Source organism: Meleagris gallopavo, chromosome 3 (assembly GCF_905368555.1).
Source record: "Meleagris gallopavo chromosome 3, MGAL_WU_HG_1.1, whole genome shotgun sequence".
In the NCBI taxonomy this organism is placed as follows: Eukaryota; Metazoa; Chordata; class Aves; order Galliformes; family Phasianidae; genus Meleagris; species Meleagris gallopavo.
In genome coordinates, this window is record NC_139406.1 from 59,288,561 (window position 1) to 59,308,013 (window position 19,453).

At 38.5% G+C, this 19,453-nt stretch overlaps 1 protein-coding gene across 2 annotated transcripts; it reads right to left on the bottom strand.

The window, feature by feature from the left end:
- Nucleotides 1-5,951: 5,951 nt before the first annotated feature.
- Nucleotides 5,952-19,395, bottom strand: GGH (gamma-glutamyl hydrolase). Of its 2 annotated transcripts, none has more exons than XM_085221180.1 (9): nt 19,153-19,373; nt 18,623-18,737; nt 17,378-17,428; nt 13,698-13,782; nt 11,855-11,993; nt 11,421-11,527; nt 11,226-11,316; nt 10,055-10,192; nt 5,952-8,413 (listed from the first exon to the last, which is right to left on the bottom strand). In XM_085221180.1, the coding sequence occupies exons 1-9, from the start codon at nt 19,280-19,282 to the stop codon at nt 8,292-8,294; spliced, it is 978 nt and encodes a 325-aa protein (XP_085077306.1). In that variant the 5' UTR covers nt 19,283-19,373; the 3' UTR covers nt 5,952-8,291. The 2 variants fall into 2 exon arrangements, with proteins under 2 accessions (XP_085077306.1, XP_085077307.1); XM_085221181.1 differs by lacking the exon at nt 5,952-8,413 and adding an exon at nt 8,472-9,507 and having other exon boundaries at nt 19,153-19,395.
- Nucleotides 19,396-19,453: the final 58 nt, after the last annotated feature.

The following is a 19,453-nucleotide window of genomic DNA, read 5'->3' on the forward strand; positions in this document are numbered from 1 at the left end:
CTATTTCCCACTCTTATGTGGGAAATCAGTGTATATATATTTTCATTTGCCCCATAATTATTCCCCACTTGCTTCCCTAAGGTGTGGCTAAAAGCCACAGTACAACCACACTGCAAGTTTCACTTCTTTTTCAGCTAGAACAGTTGGAAATCAGTCTAGATTCATTAATTTCACTTGTCTCAGAGCCCCTGGATGTGGAAAATGAAGAAGAAACTGCTGAGTGGGTTTCTTAGGGAACAACGAAAAGAGGGCAAGAGCATCGATACATAAGACTGAAAATGCATGAGTATGAGTGAGTACAAATTCCTTATTTTAAAACAAAGCAGACAATGAGGTTCTTCAGATTACTCCCTTTTGTAGTTAGATTTGTTTGGAAGGCTGTAGGTTGTTCTAAATAAAGATCTGAATGCAATGAAGCCTCTAAGTATTGAAAGGACTAATTTCATCCAAGGCCAAAATGAGTCTGGCCAAACTGTTTGGAGTACTTTCTCCACTGTGAAAAGAAAGACCTTTGTATCCTTATGGACAACAGGTTGGTCATGAGCAAGCAGTGTGTCCTTGTGTCCAAGAAATCAGTGATATCCTGGGGTGTATTAAAAAGAGCATGGTCAGTAGGTAGAGAGAGATAATCTTCCCCATCTACTCTGCCCCAGTGAGGCCACATCTGGAGTACTGTGTCCAGTTCTCGGCTCTCCAGTTCAAGGAAGACAGGGAGATTCTAGAGAGAGTGAGAGAGTGCTACAAAGATGATCATAGAATCATAGAATCGCTCAAGTTTGAAAAGACCTCAAAGATCATCGAGTCCAATTACAACCTAACCATACTACTCTAACTCTAACAACACTCCACTAAATCATGTCCCTTAGCACCACATCCACATGGTTTTTAAACACATTCAGGGATGGTGACTCAGCCACCTCCCCGGGGAGCCTATTCCAGTGCTTTATAACCCTTTGATAAAAGAAGTGTTTCTTGCTCCCAACCTAAACTTACTCTGGCACAACTCCAGGCCATTTCCCCTCATCCTGTCACCTGTCACCAGTGAGAAAAGACCAACCCCGCTCTCGCTGTAAGCACCTTTCAGATATTGGAAAAGAGCAATAAGGTCTCTCCTCAGCCTCCTTTTCCCCAGACTGAACAGCCCCAGATCCTTCAGTCTCTTCTCGTAGGCCATATTCTCCAAGTTCACCAGCCTTGTTGCCCTTCTTTGGACCTGCTCCAGCACCTCAGCAATGTCCTTTCTGTACTGAGGTGCCCAGAACTGAACACAATACTCAAGGTAAGGCCTCACCAGTGCTGAGTACAAAGGCAGGATTACTTGGTGCATCTTTCTTGTGAGAAAAGGCTGAGAGATCTGTGATTGTTCAGTCTGGAGAAAACTGAGGAGGGGTCATATCAATTCTTAGAAATATCTAAAGGGTAAGAATCAAGAGGATGGGGTCTGGCTCTTTTCAGTGGTGCCCAGCAACAGGGCAAGAGGCAATGGGCACAGACTGGAACACAGAACTTATGGTTCTGTGATTCTACCACAGACTCTTTGGAAAATCTTGGAAAATGTCTGTAAACTATTAACTGTACTTTGTGTCTCTTCTGTAATATTTCTGTTCTGAGTAAGTCTCAGTGTCTTTTGAAAAAGTAGATCCTTAGGGCTTAGCTCAGTGCCAAAAACTACTGAATAAATCCCTGTGAAGCACAGATATGTAGAGTTGAAATTTCACAGTGAGAAGTTAAATTCTAGGGTTGAAGAAGGTGATTACAACCTGTTTATTGTCATGCCCCTAGAAAGCCGTAGGGAGAAACTGATTTCCTAATGTAGTCCTAGCTAGAAAATTATCATTTTAGGCCTTCTTTCATTGTCATTGTCTTCAGGAAAATTATAAGAAATCATACATATGTAAAATCAGCTTTTGGACTATTGCAATGTCAAAAACACCATGAAATACCTTACAGCCTACATAACCAAAAGAAGCTTCTATTGTTTTTGGGAGGTACATATTTATAGGTTAATAGTACTCAGTCCAATTACTTTGATGATCTAAAGCTACAATTTCTAGAATTTACTCATTCCAGCCTTTTGTTTTGTTAGCTTTTCTCATTTACAGAAAGCTCACTTGCAAGGGATGTTAGTTTCACTCTTTTTCTGAGCATTACAAAGAAGGGATGTGAGTTCTTAGCTTAAGATTGGAACAAATGCCTTGTTCAAGAGCTCTTTCAAGTAGTGACAGATATTTTTTTCATTCGGTTTGGACTTCTTGGGTGAAAGGTTCTTTGAAAATTTTGGTTATATAAGAACTTATGGGGAAAGCTGGCTCTTAAAACATACTGTCTCTATTATGAAACTGTTGTAAACATTATGAGGAAGTGATGAAACCTAGAATAGTATCCTGATCAACAGATGGCCCTGGGTAAGATATTCTTCACTATTTGTCCTACAAATAAGCACTGTTGTGTGAAAAAGACCTGCCCTAGAGAAAGACATAAGGCTAACAAGGGAAGGTAATCAATCACTACACAGTATCTGTCAATCTGTCTTCATGTAAGCACTCAAACCAAAATAATCTGAACAGACATTTAGAAAACTTAATGGGATTTGAAAGCTAGCCAAGACACATTGCTTCTCTGATAGCACCACCAGCAGATACATGCAAGTATAATTCACAGAAGGAAAAAAAAAAAAACTGATAAATTTAAAAAAATTAATTAATTGCCATGATGAAAGCAACTGTGCGAACTTTTTGTGTATATCCTCCCACCTCAAACACAAACATTCTCAAGTATGCAATTGTATGTCATTTCAGCTGTGTAATTACACATTGTTTCTCTCTCCCCAGGACTCCATAAAATGGTAATGTTGGGATAACAAACAACTATGAACCCATTCATGCCCATTTTACTTGCTTTTTCAAAATGTCCCCATACTTTTATCACTGTTCAAAAAAAAAATAAAAAATAAAAAAAAAAAAAATCTCCAGTATGGTATTAATTTAAAAAAAAAAAAACTGCACAGAAACACAGTACAATCTACCTTTCAATATCTTTGCTGAATGGCATCTATGGCAATGAATAAGGCTGCACTAAGGATGAACTGTCCCCCTCTCCTTGGCTTTATTCCCCCTCTACTTGGCTCTTTTGAGGCCCCATCTGGAGTACTGCATCCAGGCCTGGGGCCCCCAGTGCAGGAAGGACGTGGAGCTCTTGGAGGAAGGCAACTAAGATGATCAGAGGGCTGGAGCACCTCTCCTATGAGGAAAGCTTGAGGGAACTGGGCTGGTTTAGCTTGGAGAAGAGAAGGCTCCAGGGAGACCTCATTGTGGCCTTCCAGTACTTGAAGGGAGCGTATAAACAGGAGGGGGAATGACTGTTTACAAGGGTAGATAGTGATAGGACAAGGGGAAATGGTTTTAAACTGAGACAGGGGAGGATTAGGATAGATATTAGGAGGAAGCTTTTCACTCAGAAGGTGGTGACGCACTGGAACAGGTTGCCCAAGGAAGTTGTGGATCCCCCATCCCTGGAGGCATTCAAGGCCAGGCTGGATGTGACTCTGGACAGCCTGGTCTGGTGGTTGGTGACCCTGCACATAGCAGGGGGATTGAAACCAGATGATCATTGTGGTCCTTTTCAACCCAGGCCATTCTATGATTCTATGATTCTATGAATTGAAAAGTTAAAAATTAGCCCAAAAAACAAGCTAGTTAGCATTAAAATGGGAATAGAATCACAGACAGCTCCTCTCAGCTTTCAATTCATGGTCTTGCTGGGGAATTTTGCACAGCCAGCTAGTTCAGAAATGGTGTTTTGTGGATTTTGTTTATTTTGGTTGTATTTTTATTTGGTGTATTTGTTCTCCTAGAAAGCAACTTGTGGGTTAGGATCTTACTCTTTTAAACCGTATTTAGATCATCCATTCTGGATGCTTCTTCCCCATAATATCTTCCTTGCCTGAAGAATCCAAGGCAAATGTTTTCTGAGTTCAGGTTTTCAGAGATTTCTGTTTAAACTCTTATGTTTGCAAGAGTTTATTTCTTATTCATAGAAAAAAAAGAACCAAGACAGATTTGGGAGCTACAGTGGAGGAAATATCACCTGAAAATAGGAAGCTCATTCCAGTCATCTCCAGATAATGCTCAATATTTTCAATATTCACTGGAATTATGATTTAATCCCCGCTCAGTTAGTACTCTGCTCTTGTACCCTCTGTTCTTCCTCTCCTGCTTTGCCAGTCTGTCCAACCATGCCTGTCTTATTCTGTCTACTCCAGTCTTCCCCCACATGCTCAATATACTGGTGCATATGTAGACACCACAGTAAGTATCTATTTAATATAACACAGCTTTCAATACACCATCATGCCTGATTAAGAAATGGCAAATGAACTACCGGTTTACGTGGGCCATCTCGTGGTAGAAGTGGAATACTACAAAGGAAACCATTTCAAACTTATCCTTCTGAAAGACGTTTAAATATGATTTGCAAGGCACACAGAGTTACTTTGCTGATCAATGGTTTTCCCGTACACTGCAGTAAGCAAGATGATTAGGCTCAAAAGCCATTCTCTGAATAAGCTGAGAATATGGCCACAGATTCTTTTTCTTCTCTCAAGCGTTAATCTTGAAAACTACCAGTTAGAGTTTCTGAAAAATGAAAAATCATTGAGTAAATCACTGAGAGCAGAAGAAGGTCTACTGAAAGGTCTTAAGAACAATTTTAAGCCTTCTGTTGGGTGGGCAGCAGAAAATTCTGGGTCCCTACACTTCTATTTTTGACTGGAAAAGGTATTTTAAGAAACAGACAGAAACTCTCACTGAATTCCACAGACAGCAGCTGCTTTGTTTATACCAATGGAGTTTCAGGGCTGTGAGAGCACCTCCAGCTCTGTAACCTGCTCTCACCTTCACAGTGGTTGGGCTGTCCATGCAAAGCCAGCTTCGACACTGTGTTTCTGGGATGAACTTGCTGCAAAAGTCTATGCAAGAAAGATCATTAGCAACCTTATGGAAAGTTTCTGTGCCTTGGCTCAGAAGCCGCATTTAAGTGTCTCTAAGCTCAGACCTTGGTCCCTGTGTCAGAGCTATGCTGTAGGTATGCCTGTGCTTTGCCACAGAACTCATCTTGACGCTCACTGCTGGTGTGACTTGCTGGCTTGAACTTGAACACGACCAGTCACTCGAGACCTGTCTAGCAGCCTCCAGACTGAGGCTGACCCTGGCTGTTGTCACTAAGCTTGTTTTGCTTTCCTTACTCATTTTCCTCTAAAGTCACCATCCTGCCAGCTTTTCTGTCAGCTTCCCTGGTGGGGCAACCCTTTTCCTTTCCTTATTCTTAGGCAATGATCTACAACAGAAACACTCAGCTTGGATCATATGAATAACTGTCTTATCTACTTCCAATGAAACTAACCTTCAACATAATTCCATCACTTGCATTTTCCTCTTAAAAACCACAGCTCATCCAACTGTTTCAGTATTCTCTCATTTGCCTCCAGTCTGATTATCATCTAGTCACCAGTAAGCAAAAGAGTAAGTTCTTGGACTGAAAGCCATTACACTTGGCACCTTTTAAGTGTATATCAGCATATACGCAGCAGTTTTGCAGCAAAGAAGTGACTTCAGAAATTCAGAAGATATGGAGGTAAATGTTCTCATTCTGTGTACTCCACTTATAGTGCCAAGTGGCAGAAGGAAACAGAGATTGATGACTGCATACTTTCTAGGTCTAACTTACCATAGACAGCTTGTTCACATTCAACATTACAACAGAGAAACGGTTCCCAAAACCATGCCAAGTGGACACAAGCTAGAGCAGCCTTCTGATTTGTGACTATCACAGAACGTTCAGAAATGGAGAATCATAAAAATTCGTTTCTTTGATGATAAACACAGATGGAGGGAAAAAAGTCAATTAACATTAATGCTTTATCCTCGGTACATAAAAGAGAACACAAATGCAAATCTACTTCAATAAACTTTATTTAAACTATCATAGAAAAAAGAATCACTGATAGCACCAAAAAAGACTTCACAATATAAAGGATGTAAAGGAAAGCCAGATACAAGTTCATAATAATACACTGCTCTTTTACCATATTACACACAATATTCCTTGAAGTTGCACACTTAGGAACTAATTACTCCAAAAGCAGTTAGCAGACATTTCAGTTGCCAAGTTGGTCCCTGCTTATAAGGCTAAATCCTGCCCTTCTTACTCAGGCAAATCCTTAGAGTTATTCTAAACAACTCAGTCTGAATAAGAAACAGACAGCTAGTCTCTTTTTGTAAGTATCTCATGTCAGCTGCTATATCTATATGCAACTGTAGAGCAAGATGGTCTTTTACACTGGATCTACCTAGGAACCACTAAATATAGTTAACATAATAAAGTTATTCACATGAAAAAAAGTTCAATTGAATTTGGCAAATGTAGAAATAATCTGCATTATAACATGCCTAAACTTGTAATTACAAAGCAGTGTTCATACAGTAGTCACAGTTAATGTTTGTTTATATTATTTTAATTAATGCTTTTCACATTCTCTATCTTACACAGCTGTTTCATCAAAAAGAACAAGCTAGAGAGTCCTTTAATTAAAAACCCTGAGAAATGTGCCAGCTGTATTCAGATATGGTTGCTTTGAACATAATGTCTCCTATTTTATTACGCGGCCCCACGTCAGAGGCAGATGGTGGTGGTGTGGTAGTAGAGGTTAAGTCTTCCCACCAATATTCCCATATATTTTGTTGCTGTGGGACACATGGCAGCAGAGAGGCAGTCTGATAAAATAGCATCGGACATGCAAGTCATGAAGCAAAGGGGTGGAAATAAATCCCTGAAAAAATTGCACCCGTAGACATTTATCAATTCTTGCCAAAAGTTTATGGAGCCCAAACAGTGAATGCATAGTGAGGCAGTGGGTGCACTTCAGCAGTGGTGACAGCAATATTGAAAGACCACAGCTGTCACACCACAAAGAGAAGAGCATCTCAATCAGCTCATCTGTGCAAATCGGCAAATGACTATGACTGTGTTGAAAAATAGTATTTTGTAGCATTGTTCTGCTGTTTGTATCAATCTATTGCTATTTCCATGTAAATAAATAGGAGGCATTATTTCTGGATTGAGGTACTGGAGAGTTTAAGGTACCACAAAACAGAGCTGAGGTATGAACCTGTTTTTTTCCATAAACTCCAAGTCCCCACTGATGTTAACACGGAAACTGTGCAAGTAAGTAGAATTGCAGTTGATTGTCTTTTGAACACAATATATTTTCACTAATAGAACCAAATGCAACATTATGCCAACATCAAGTTTTCTAATAGACTTTTTTTTTTTATTATTCCAGCTATATTAACTATCCAACAAAACACAAGCAGACTACTGTCTTCACTCAATTAATGGAAAACTACCTTTAACTACAGTGAGAATTCTACTCAGCACCTACAGAAAAAGTTAGAGTGTGTATTAAGCAAAAGTTAGGTTTACCTTCTTCTACAGACCTCTGTGTGTATCTGCTGTCTGCTGATTCCAGTTACTCTCAAACAGGCTCTTCGAATACATATAAAATGGAATTTGAAAGGAGCAGAAAGTGGAAACAGAACATAACTATGCTCCTCACACTTACTTATTTTACCTGATACTTGCAACACCTAATTTAAAATGCATCTTCACATTTACATAGAACTCACGAGGTATAAGCTCTCTGAACAGCACTGAATGTACAACACAAAGTTTCAGAAATCGGGTATAACACATCCTTTCTGTGTCTCTTTGCTATCATGTTTGCTTATGATTTTGAACAGTTTTTCAAATAACAAAATCATCCTTCTCAAAAACTTGGTTACACAGACAAATTTACAAGCCCAAGATCCAAGGTCTCATTTGTTAAATCATTTGAAGAAGATAGGATTTTACTATACAATATACCTAGAGGTCTAGTGCTATTACAGTACACAACATTTTACAGAGATAATCTCCATATTTTGAAACAAGAATGCAATGCTTTTCCTTGTACTAAACCTGAAAATGTTCAAATTCATATGTAAAATCAAAAACCCTTTCCCAGAAGAAAAATGTATTTTTCTGTAGCAATAAAGTATAACCCAAGACAGTTATGATCTAGAATGTAAAATTTTAGATTAGTGGTCCAATAGAACAGAAAAAACGCAGGATAAGTTATTGTAAAATAAGATAATTATTGTCTTTCTGTCACATGCACTGCATTATATCAGCTTAATTATGCAATGCAGGCAAATAATTCTATTTACCAAGAGAATGCCACACCTCTGACAAGATACTCAATCAAAAAAATAGACTTGCTGGAATGAAGAAAACGTTCCTGTATAAATCGGAGTATAATTATAAATCAATTCTTTTGTTTCTTCACCTTCACTGGGGAAACGGTGCAGGTTCTTCCGGGCTGTAAAACATTTCAGAAGTACAGATCACTTCACTGCTATCAACCTTGGCAGTATCTTTGTTAGAGAAGTTATTCTGTGTCGCGTAACAGCAAACAAAATTACAGCAATTAATATAAGAAGAATCATTAAGATACAGGTTCAGAAAGTTGTTTACAGCAGTATTTTATTAGTGAGGAGGAAGAAATTCAACCGTTAATTTAAAATCCAGGCTATAGAAGAAGGTATATTCATGAGCTATTGGCAGCACCTATCAGAGATAGCAATACTGATAACACTGGAAGAAATGCATCAGAGCATCAGCTTACTGAAAGATGCAGTGCAAACATGGTTTCGTTTCTAAGGACAATAAAAACTGAATCCTACTCTAGTTTGTCACGTTGGCAACTCTACACATTAAAATTAGTTACATATGGATATGAAAGTGATATTAAAAGAATGGCTTAATTATACACATATCTATGTTTTCTTAATTTTTGTCAGTTGTTTACATTTTTCACCATATGTGCATCTATGTACACAAATTCATATGCACTGTATCTCAACAGGAAGAAGAGTTACCAGAAAAGCTGCCACATTTGCTTGGATAATAGCCACAGTAACTTTACCTCTGCTTACAAAATATATAGTGTTCTACTACTACACTACAAAAACAATTAAATGGAAGTATTTTATACCTTTTCTTTTTTATCCCATAAGAATCTTATTAAAATCAATAAAATACAGGAAGCTTATGGACACTGTCAAGGGATTTTATGTTATTTTTCTACCTTTATGGAAAGCAGCGTAAGACTACAGTATGAAAGGAAATAGTCTTAAACTTGTAAGTTTAAACATGACTTTTATTTCTACACACTCACCGACCATGTCAGCACACATTTTGCCTATTTTAAATCACTGTCCCTTTCTCTGATTTGGTTGCTCTTTTCATAAGAATCATAGAATGGTTTGGGTTGGAAGAGACCTTTAAGATCACCTAGTTCCAACCATTTGCTATAGGCAGGGACATCTCTCTCAAGACCAGGTTGCTCAAAGTCCATTCAGCCTGGCCTTGAATGCTTCCAGGGAGGGGGCATCCACAACCTCACTGGGCAACCTGTTCCAAAAATCAAGAAGTCAAACCTAGAGTCCAAACACAGTTCGGTTATTGATTATGTTTTTTATATTCCCAGTCAATCAACTGAGACATCTTCATGAACAGCCTGAAACCAGTATTTCAGCAGAATGGTGTAGGAAGCATTGATAAATGTATAATCAAGTTTGATCACTTCAAGTACTCCTGTATTTGTAGTGTATTTAATGATAGCGAACAGACTACAATGGTAACTCGGTTTAGAACTGAGGAAGTGTCTAGAATTATGAATGAATCATTTTTTTTCATGTTAAAGTCTTTGTGCAAGGGAAGATATGACATTACAGAGATCATTCAAAACAGAAGAAAATTACTGCACAGGCAAGACTTTTGGCCCAGACTACTGAAAAGGTTTGGTCTACTTCTGCTACAACAGTCGGCCTTTTGATGCCACTTTTACAAAGCCATTCTATTTCCCTTACTTTTTATAAGCCTATATAAAGGTTGCAGAGTAAGCTTTTCAGGAAGCAGTAAGAGGCACTTGACTCACGTTTACAAACAATAAACTTACCTTCATTAACAAAGAAGTCAGCTATGTAATATGCAGCTCTTACAGCTGATGAGGAATGTGGAATGCCTGATGAGTTCTTCCATTCAAAAGGATTTTTTTCTGGATGCCACTGGACACCATAAATTGGGTATCTGTATGCTGCAACAAACACATTTTCCATCAAAGCATAAAAGCAAGATCTACACCTTAAGAGTGATGTGTTCAGTCTTACTGAAAAAAAAGAACAAGCTACAAAAAACCCTCACTTATCAATAGCTTCACAAAAGCTTAAAGAGCAAGCTGAAACAGGTCCAAGTATCAGGATCTTCTTGAAGGCCCAGTCAAACCAGAGGAAGCTCCCATTTGGTCCATACCAGGAAGAAGCCAGTCCTTAAGTCTTGCATAAAAAACAGAGCCACAGCACGTGATGACTGCTCTGTGATAAACTGCTTGCAGGCACAAGATATGTTATCATTAGTCTATTACGTCTTCTGATCAAACTGCTATTCTCCTCTTCTTCTGGAGGACTGCCAGCATGCCATACAGAAGAATCCCATAGGCTGACAGCTGGGCCTTATTGTAGAGCTGCTAGTCATGAACTAATCAAAATAAACCCTTCTCTAATGAGCTAATACGTTTTTTTGAGATGAGCAAGCCTGGTGGAAAACAAATGTAACATGTGATAGGGAAAGCAAAAGGATTTTGGAGAAGTACAATTACCAGTACTGGTGTCAAAGCAATGAGAGAAATTGCTGTTATTTCAATATCATGAATTATCCTCCCTGTCCTCAAATGGGTAATAAAGCATCATGGGAAGGCATGCATAAGCAGACAGACAACAAGCAAGATGCAACAGAGGTACACTAAGGGTTAGGCTATTACAAGATGAGTGCTATACACTTCTACCACAGTATTGGAACATTCCAGTGTTGAAGTGTCATAGCACATCTGGAAGGGGAACAGTGAGTGAAAGAAGTAAGTAGTTAACCTCAAAAATATGTACTCAAAAGAAAAACTTTCTCTGCAAACACTACATCCATCACAGCCAAAGCACAGCCAGAGCCAGCACTCACCCTGTTATTCTAACAGTAAGCATGCACTACAAAACAGCATAAATGCCACCACACCTCTGAAACTGCTGAATAAATACTTTGTTACAGTCATATTTTAGAAAGGAAATTCATTTTCCTACCTTCCATGGTAGATATAAATTCCACTTCATCATCAGTGTTAGTGGTCAGAACATTATAGAAATTATAAAGCTTTTCATTCTTTGTGAAATTCTGCAGCAAGAAGGAAAGAAAATAAAGATGTTTTATCTGTTTCTTTATTTCTAGTTTAGACAGAGAGAATGCATTTGTGTTTGTGAGGTAAAACAATCAAATACCTCCATGGAAATGCTCCACATGTGAAAGTTTGATGTCAATGGCTCAGTAGCAAAGGCATGTAACAAATCAGTGGGAAGATTCTTGAATAATCTACTTTGTTTTGCAGCTGTCACAAAGAAAAAAACAGATACTGTCCATTATCCAAGCTGCTAACAGGCTGCTAGTGAATAGGAAACAAATATAATAAAACACTACTTTAAAACAAACTGTCAGGTTTCTGTGGTAAAACTTCACTATTTAAGAATGTACTGCAAAGAAATAAAAAAAAAAAAACAGTGAGATAAATCCAGAGTTGTACAGACTTTATAAAAGTTTGGTCAAATTAATAAGAAAGTACTTAATCATCAAACATTCAGCCTTGTGTACTTTTCACAAACAAAACCACAATACCTCTCAGCAAAACTCAGACATGAGATTTAGTGGGATTTCTCACCTGATGTAAAGTTCAAAGGGAGCGAAAAACCATTTGTCTTGGTATTAACAAGTAAAATTTCACCACTTGTGAGATATGTCAGCAACTCGTGTCCAAGACATGTTCCCCATATTGGGAAATAATCTCCTTTATCATTAGCCTTCAAAATAAACAACAACAAAATAAAGTACTGAAGATTTACAGAAAGAAAAATGAACAGAACTTCCTATTCTTTTCACTTTCACCTCTGTAGGTGAGAAATAAAACTACTACAGCAGTACAAACTCTACCAAACAGTTGTAACAGTTCAGCAATTGAAATAACTACATCAAATATCTCAGCTTTTCTTTAAAAACTTAATAAAAAAATAAAATTAAATTAAAAAGAGAAGCAAACATCAGTCTGGAAGATAAGTGTATATTAAAAACCCCATAACATTCAGCCTATTACATACCTGCTAGTTTATTGTTGATTATGGTAGCACACCTTACATTTGTAAAACTGCTAATATTTTATAGTGCTAATCAAGTCTTAAAAGATGAAAATTAAAATACGCAATCACCAATAATAGCACAAGAAAAAAAAAAAAAAAGATGAGTAAGCATGACCTATGAAGAAGTGAAAATTATTTTCTGCCTTTTAATCACCCTAAGGACACATATCAACCAATAAGTCTGCCTCTTTGGTCATAAATTTATGACATACACAATTTGTTGTGAAATGTCAATAGAATTTTGTAATAGTCCTGCAAACACTAACAGGAAACCACAAGAAACCACCGCCCCAAGCTGCACTTTACACCATGAGCAGTTTTGTAGAGACAAATGAGATCACTAGTTTTATAAAATTGTAAGACTCAAGTTGAAGGTGACAGATGAGTAATCGCTATGAAAAAAGACAAGAGACAGATGATAGAAGAGCAACATTAATATCATAGCAGCTGACTGGTTCTGTGGATGCCTGTGCTTTCCTGGTCTGATCCACATTCCTTTCAACAATACACATAGAAGACAGTAAAGTTTTACTTCAAAACGTGTTTATTATCTAGAAGAAAAAAAAAGAATCTCTTATGCTCAGAGAGAATTAAGTTTTCCATAAGGATTCAGAGCCTTCCTGATGCTCCTTGAAAGAAATAGCTTTCCCACAAATTCAATCTTTTCCTAAAAAAAAGCTAATGATTAGCAATAAAAAGTACTTAATACCACCTTTCACATGTTTTTTGTCATGTTATAAGTTAAATTAGTATTAACTTCAGAATATCTGTTCTATTTACAGCTACCAAGCCACTGGTAATTAGTACAATAAGCTAACATGCTAAAGTAGACATTTCACATGCACCTTCAAAGACGTATTTCAATCTACTTAGATATAAGAATAAAGGTGCTTCACTAACTGTAGAATATATGTTAGGAGAAGCTTTAACGTTACACGATTGTAGACTGGATTGTTAGAGAACCTCTCTAGAATTCCTTCTGACTCTAAGCCTTATTTATGAGAGGTTTACTAATAATAACATTTAGGTGGATCTTTATTCTGCATTTAATGTCCCTGGATATTTTGTACTTTTGCAAAGCTTTATTGTTACTTTATTGCAGGTTCAGAACAGCAATGAAGCCCCTAGTTACAGTGAATAAATGGTAAGTGGAATTTAAGACAATGACACCACATATAACATGGGAGGGTGTCAGATGTCTGAATCTTAAGCTTTGAAATGATTTTTTTAAGCAGAGGCTAGCAATGAGATACTTATTATCAGGCTTATGGTTAACACATTGGATGCCACTGGGAAACTAGAACATGAGCCTCCTTGTCGTTTTGATTTTTGAACAGGGACAACAAGAACAGACTGTTCCTTAGTAATTACCTCTAATGCCTTGCGGTAAAATATCTTAGCAACCCTGGAATATTCTGAAGTCTTCAGATCCACACCACCTCCTGGAAAAAGTACCCTGAAAGGCAACATCCAAGAATATGATTAGCAACAGTGAATAATAGTGATCAAATTAAAACCCGGACAGTGTAAAGAGAGAAAAGACTGACAGTGGCTTTAAGGGTCTGGATTACGACATCTAGATTTCTGAAATCTATAAATGGGTATCCAAGGTTCCACCAGGAACAGGAGGGATCTAGTCAGAAAAGTCAATGGCAATTCAAACAGATTTTCTAGAGAAGACACTCAACTGGCTGGGAGGCTCAATAGCCTGGTAGGCTTACTGTACTGATGAGTTTTTCATTAATTATGTGAGTTTAGACAGCTATCACATATGTAGTGATATCTTATACATTAGTCTTATTCATTTGCATTATCTTAGTCTTTTACTGAATCACATTCTAAAATTTTGTGCTCTTATACCAATAAATGATTATTAGCAAAAAGACATGACCAAAAATAGCATAGAGAAAGAGAGAGGTGAAAAAAACAGAGACTACATGAAACAGAGATACTTCTGCTACTATACAAAAGAGTTGTCTGCAATGACTCCATCAAACTCTACCCTCACTCCAAGCTGCCTCTTCCTATAACTTTAAAATCCTGGCCCTATTCTCAATTCATCCTGTTCAATTCATCCCATTTAAGTAGAGACAAATTTATGAAGAAAGGTTGAGGAAACTGAGCTTATTTAGCTTGGAGAAGAGAAAGCCCCTGAGAGACCTCATTGTGGCCTTTCAATACTTGAAGGAAGCATATAAACAGGAGGGAGAATGGCTGTTTACGAGGACAAGGGGGATTAGCTTTAAACTGAGACAGGGGAGGTTTAGGTTAGATATTAGGAGGAAGTTTTTCACTCAGAGCATGGTGACACACTGGAACAGGTTGCCCAATGAGGTTGTGGATGCCCCATCTCTGGAGGCATTCAAGGCCAGGCTGGATGTGGCTCTGGGCAGCCTGGTCTGGTGGTTGGCGAGCCTGCACATAGCAGGGGGGTTGAAACTAGATGATCATCGTGGTGGTTTTCAAGCCAGGCCATTCTATGATTCTATGAAATTGTACCCCTTCTTATGCAAGATAATACAGATCAAAAAGTTCCCACTGAAAAGTGAAAAAGTATACTTGGCTGTAACTTTTGGTCACAGAGGATCTAATTTAGCTAAATAAGACAGAGTAATCTCAGAGACTATTTCAAAAACAAATAGTGTGCAATCTTTCTCCTCCATAAAAATAAATTAAAAAAAAAAAAAATACAACTGTCGCTAATCTCTGTGTGGCTTCCCAACTACAAAAACCACAAAAGCCTAAGACTTCACACAGTCTAACAGGTTTCATACATGCAAATGATGACATGCACAATCAAATACTTCTGTCAGTAAGTAAATAAAGCTAAAACTGGAAAAAATCAAGTGATCTCTCTAATCCACTGCAGTGGGAACTCAACTGGATTTACTAGAGCTACCTCCATCAGCCACTGAGTTTTCACAAAAACAGCTGAAGGATTTCCTCAGCATTTCCGAGCTCTGGAAACAGTAACTTGTAACTTGTTCTGGCTACTTGTTAATATCTCAGTGATACATTTCATATGATCCCAAGCATCTACAAAGTGAGTGAGTATGCGCTTAAGACTCCTGGGACTGGATTTACTTCAAGGTAAGCAATTCACAGGATCCTGCAAAAGCCATCAAATATTTTCTGGAAAAGTAAAGGTGTATTCACAAAAACAAATTATTCTGTAGCTTGAATTTAGAAAATGAATATAGTTGAAGATATTCTCAAAAAAGGACAAATTATAGACTTCTACAGAGATTTGTTTAGACAAATATGGTGATCCTCATATGGAAGAGGTGGGAAATTCATTTAACTTTTTCCTTCTATTCAAACTGGCCAACATTAATAATAATAATAAAAAAAAACAAAAACAAAAAACCTGACATTTCTGCTAGTACAAGACAGAAGTAACTCATTAAGCAACAATGATAATGGCTTGTTATTGTGATAGGCAGGTCGAAATGCAGCTGCCTGCATTCTACAATCTCTCACTGATTAGAGCTGATGACATTCACCATGGATTTCAAAGGCTGTCTCAGAAATACAAAGCTATACTCATAAAATTCTACCTCTGCTACAGTAACTTTCATAGTCTTATGATGAAGGCATTTAATAATAAAGAATTTCCAACTGCAAAGGACCTCAAGCTAAGGTCTCACAACATGAAAGACAAACCTATTTCTTTCTTATACTAAGTTCCCACAGTACAGAGAGTCCTTCCCTCCACAGATCCCATTTGTTACTTATACACAACTGTATTACAGAAGCCACGAGCTGACAGTGGAATGTAATGAGAGGAAATATAGATCATTCTTACCCACCTGCATAGCACAGACCCAACTGTAAACCTCAGCAAAGACGGAAGGATAAGAGAACAAGATCTATTTGCCTAATACTCCACTAAGCAATGACAAAGACCGGGGGGTAGAAAGGAGATTCCACTGTTTACAGTCCCTCTGGTATGAAAAGAGAGGGTTGCAGTCATTAAAAAGTGAGGAAATTACTCATTTCGTCTCCAGTACAAGAAGACACAGGGAAGAAAGCACAACTGCCTTACACTTCCTTTTTTTAGAACACTCTGAAGACCCACATCTTAATGTGTAGGGAATGCTGTGGGGCATAAGATGACATAACTCTCTCAGACAGCCACTGGTCTAAACATGCAAATTTTAGTCATGGTGATTAATATTGTTATATGCATAAGATTTATGAAAAAATTAATGGTCTAAGATGATCATCTCATGACAAGTAGACCAAGCATGTGCTATGGGATCACACACAAAACTACTGAAGCGTAGCACCAGTTGATATAACTCTTCTAAATCTAAATCACTCTTCTGTGATTTTAGCACAAGGTAAACATAAACGATTTTGACTTTCCTTAGATCACAATTAAAAGCATGTTAAGCTAGATCACATGTGGAAAACGTGGAAAAGAGACACAGGGGACAGTTACCAAAGGTCAGCTGAAATTCGGAATATGTTCGTCTAACAGAGACCCAAGCCTCAGAAACGGGGCAGGCAAGATGGACCATTCAAGACAGAAAGAGCCCAAAGAGAAAGGTGTAGAAGAGAATGGAAATCAGAAGCCTTGATGATGGAGGAACTATGGAGAGCACTGAAAGAGAATGGAAGAAGAAAGAAGATAGGGTTGGAGCAGAGAAGACTGAGTGATGACGCACCCAGCAAGGGTATTACATTTCAAAATCAAGGTGATCGCTTAAAGGAGAATGAGAAAAAAAAGGAAGTGACCTACTTAACTTGTAAAGAATAAACCAATTGTTAACCTCTGTCACTCCACTTCCGACTACCTGCATTGGGAAATGCTAATATGAGTCCTGACAGTGTTACAGATAATCTGACATGCTCCAAGTGGAAGAAAATGGAGCAGATCTACATGGGATGAAGCAGTGCTCTGTCTTAGAACAGATTTATATGTCCGCAGTATACAGCACAAGCTTTCAAGAGAGCAAAAAGACAACATCCTTGAGAAAATAGCATATTACATAAAAAAAAAAAAGAATTATTAGTATTTCAACAGAAAAACAATGCTCAAAACTTACCCATTAATAGAGTGGAATATTTTATCATATTCTTCATCTGAAAGATTTAATCTGAAATACCAAGAAAATAATTACAAAACACATAATATATATATAAATATATATATATGAAACCATAAAAGTATAATAGTTACTGAACTGAAAGAAGTATAGAAAATATACAAAAAGTATGGTTTAAACATTCAAAATAAAATACTCCAGGTGCAAATGAAACAGGAACCTGTCAGGTATGGTTCAGGATTAGATACTCTGAGACCCCTTTGTAACCAATCATTAAATTTAACATTTACATAAATGGTGTGGCTATTGTTTCCTGCAAACTGGCAACTCCGGTTTCTGATTGATCCCAAGATGTGCAGAACTGCAAACAGTTGGTCACACCCATTCTTCAGAAAAGACTGACAGATGGAAAGATCAGTAAACATCAGGAAAACAGTACAATAGCTCTACACTCATGCAAAATGTGTACACTGTGTATATTCAGTGTCCAGCTTTACAGTATCTAACTAAGCTTAAAAAATTGGAAGCAACCATTCAGTGTGTGATCAGCAAAACTTCTGGTCAGCATCCATTCTGAAAGCTCCATTACCTACATAAGGAACACTAACTTAAAATTTAGGCACTTCACCATTCTCCTTACTGTCTGCGTGGGTACATCCCATCATGATTTTTTTGATGCTCCATTATTGTCATTTGTATGATTCTCACTTTAACATCTGACAATAATGCATTTACTTCTGTAGAGCCAACTGCTGGCTATGAAGCACATCCAGTTCTTCTACTTACTCTTTTACTTTTTACTCAGGAAGCCACACTTTGAGCAAAATTGGACTTGGATTTTTTCAAGGACAGTCCTTCTACATTACTTCAATTCTAGGATGACAGAATGTGACAAAAGATAGTATCTCCCCAGATGTGTGTTTGTTTGACAATACACATTAGACTGAACATAACTATCTTCAAAAAACCACTAAGGTGAACTAGGGGGAGGGGAGTAATTTTACGAATTAGAAAAAAAAAAAAGAGAAATTGGGAGAGAAAAAAAAAAAAAAGACTTCTGTAAAAAGAAATATTAAAAATTACACGTTCCAGCCTACTGCTATCCTGATTTTTAAGATGGCTCACAAATTGTGTCATCTCTGAATAATTGTTGATGAGCTGTAAACACTCAGAAAATCAGCACGACTGCTGCTTCCAATAGCCTTACATTAACTGTTACCCACTTCAGGGGATGTAAAAACCCACCTTATTGGCACGATGCGGGCACCAGCAGACTCCAGGAACTTCACGTACGAAGCCGCAATATATGAACTTCCGAATTTGTGGAACTCATCGAAATGACATTCCTGTGACAGTATCCCTGAGAGGTTCAAGAGAGAAAATCAGCACGGTAAGAAATGTTTCATGCAACTGTTGGGCACAAAAAGAAAAATCAGACTCCAATTTCTCACCCCCCACATTACAGCATTACCTGCGCTGTCCAATGACAAATGGTGGGACAGCAGTCACAAGGCACCGGACAAACATGTTTCACCTAACTCCCCTCTTTTAACTATGCAGTAATAACTTCCCTTAAATAAGTCCCATTTTGAGACTCTGCTGAAGTATGTACAGCACTGCAAGCAGGTCTCAGCGACAAAGACTTCAGCAGTCAGAGTTCGCACAGTCTAACCCCACCATTTCGCGACTTTCACCCCTCGGAAGCCCGCGGGGTTTCGGTTTTAGTAGCTACGCGCGGAGGATCAACGCGCAAATGTCACACGGCCGCCCCTTACCGACGATGGGCCTCTCGTTGGGCTCCGGCTCGCGGCCGCGCGGGGCGAGCGAGGCGGCGGTGGCACAGCGGAGCAGGAGCAGGAGGACGGCGGCCGCCGAGAGCGGAGCGAGCCCCGCTACGTGCCCCATCGCCCCTCGACCGCTGCCGCTCCGAACTGACAGTTCCGCGACCGGCCGCGGGGCACGCTGGGAAATGGAGTCCCGCCGGCCCGGCCACCAGCTGTCGGGCACCTGGCGCAACGGGGCCTTTTGTCGCCGTTCTCCTCACGCTGAGCGGGAGGAGGCGGCCGTGCGGCCGCC

What these genes read in the sequence shown, in the direction of transcription:
- GGH (XM_085221180.1), bottom strand. Translation starts at nt 19,282, where the DNA reads ATGGGGCACGTAGCGGGGCTCGCTCCGCTCTCGGCGGCCGCCGTCCTC. An exon ending in GCCCGCATCGTGCCAATAAG is followed by an intron (nt 17,429 to 18,622) that starts GTGGGTTTTTAC and finishes TTGGTATTTCAG; the next exon opens with ATTAAATCTTTCAGATGAAG. An exon ending in TGACTTCTTTGTTAATGAAG is followed by an intron (nt 8,414 to 10,054) that starts GTAAGTTTATTG and finishes AATGTTTTACAG; the next exon opens with CCCGGAAGAACCTGCACCGT.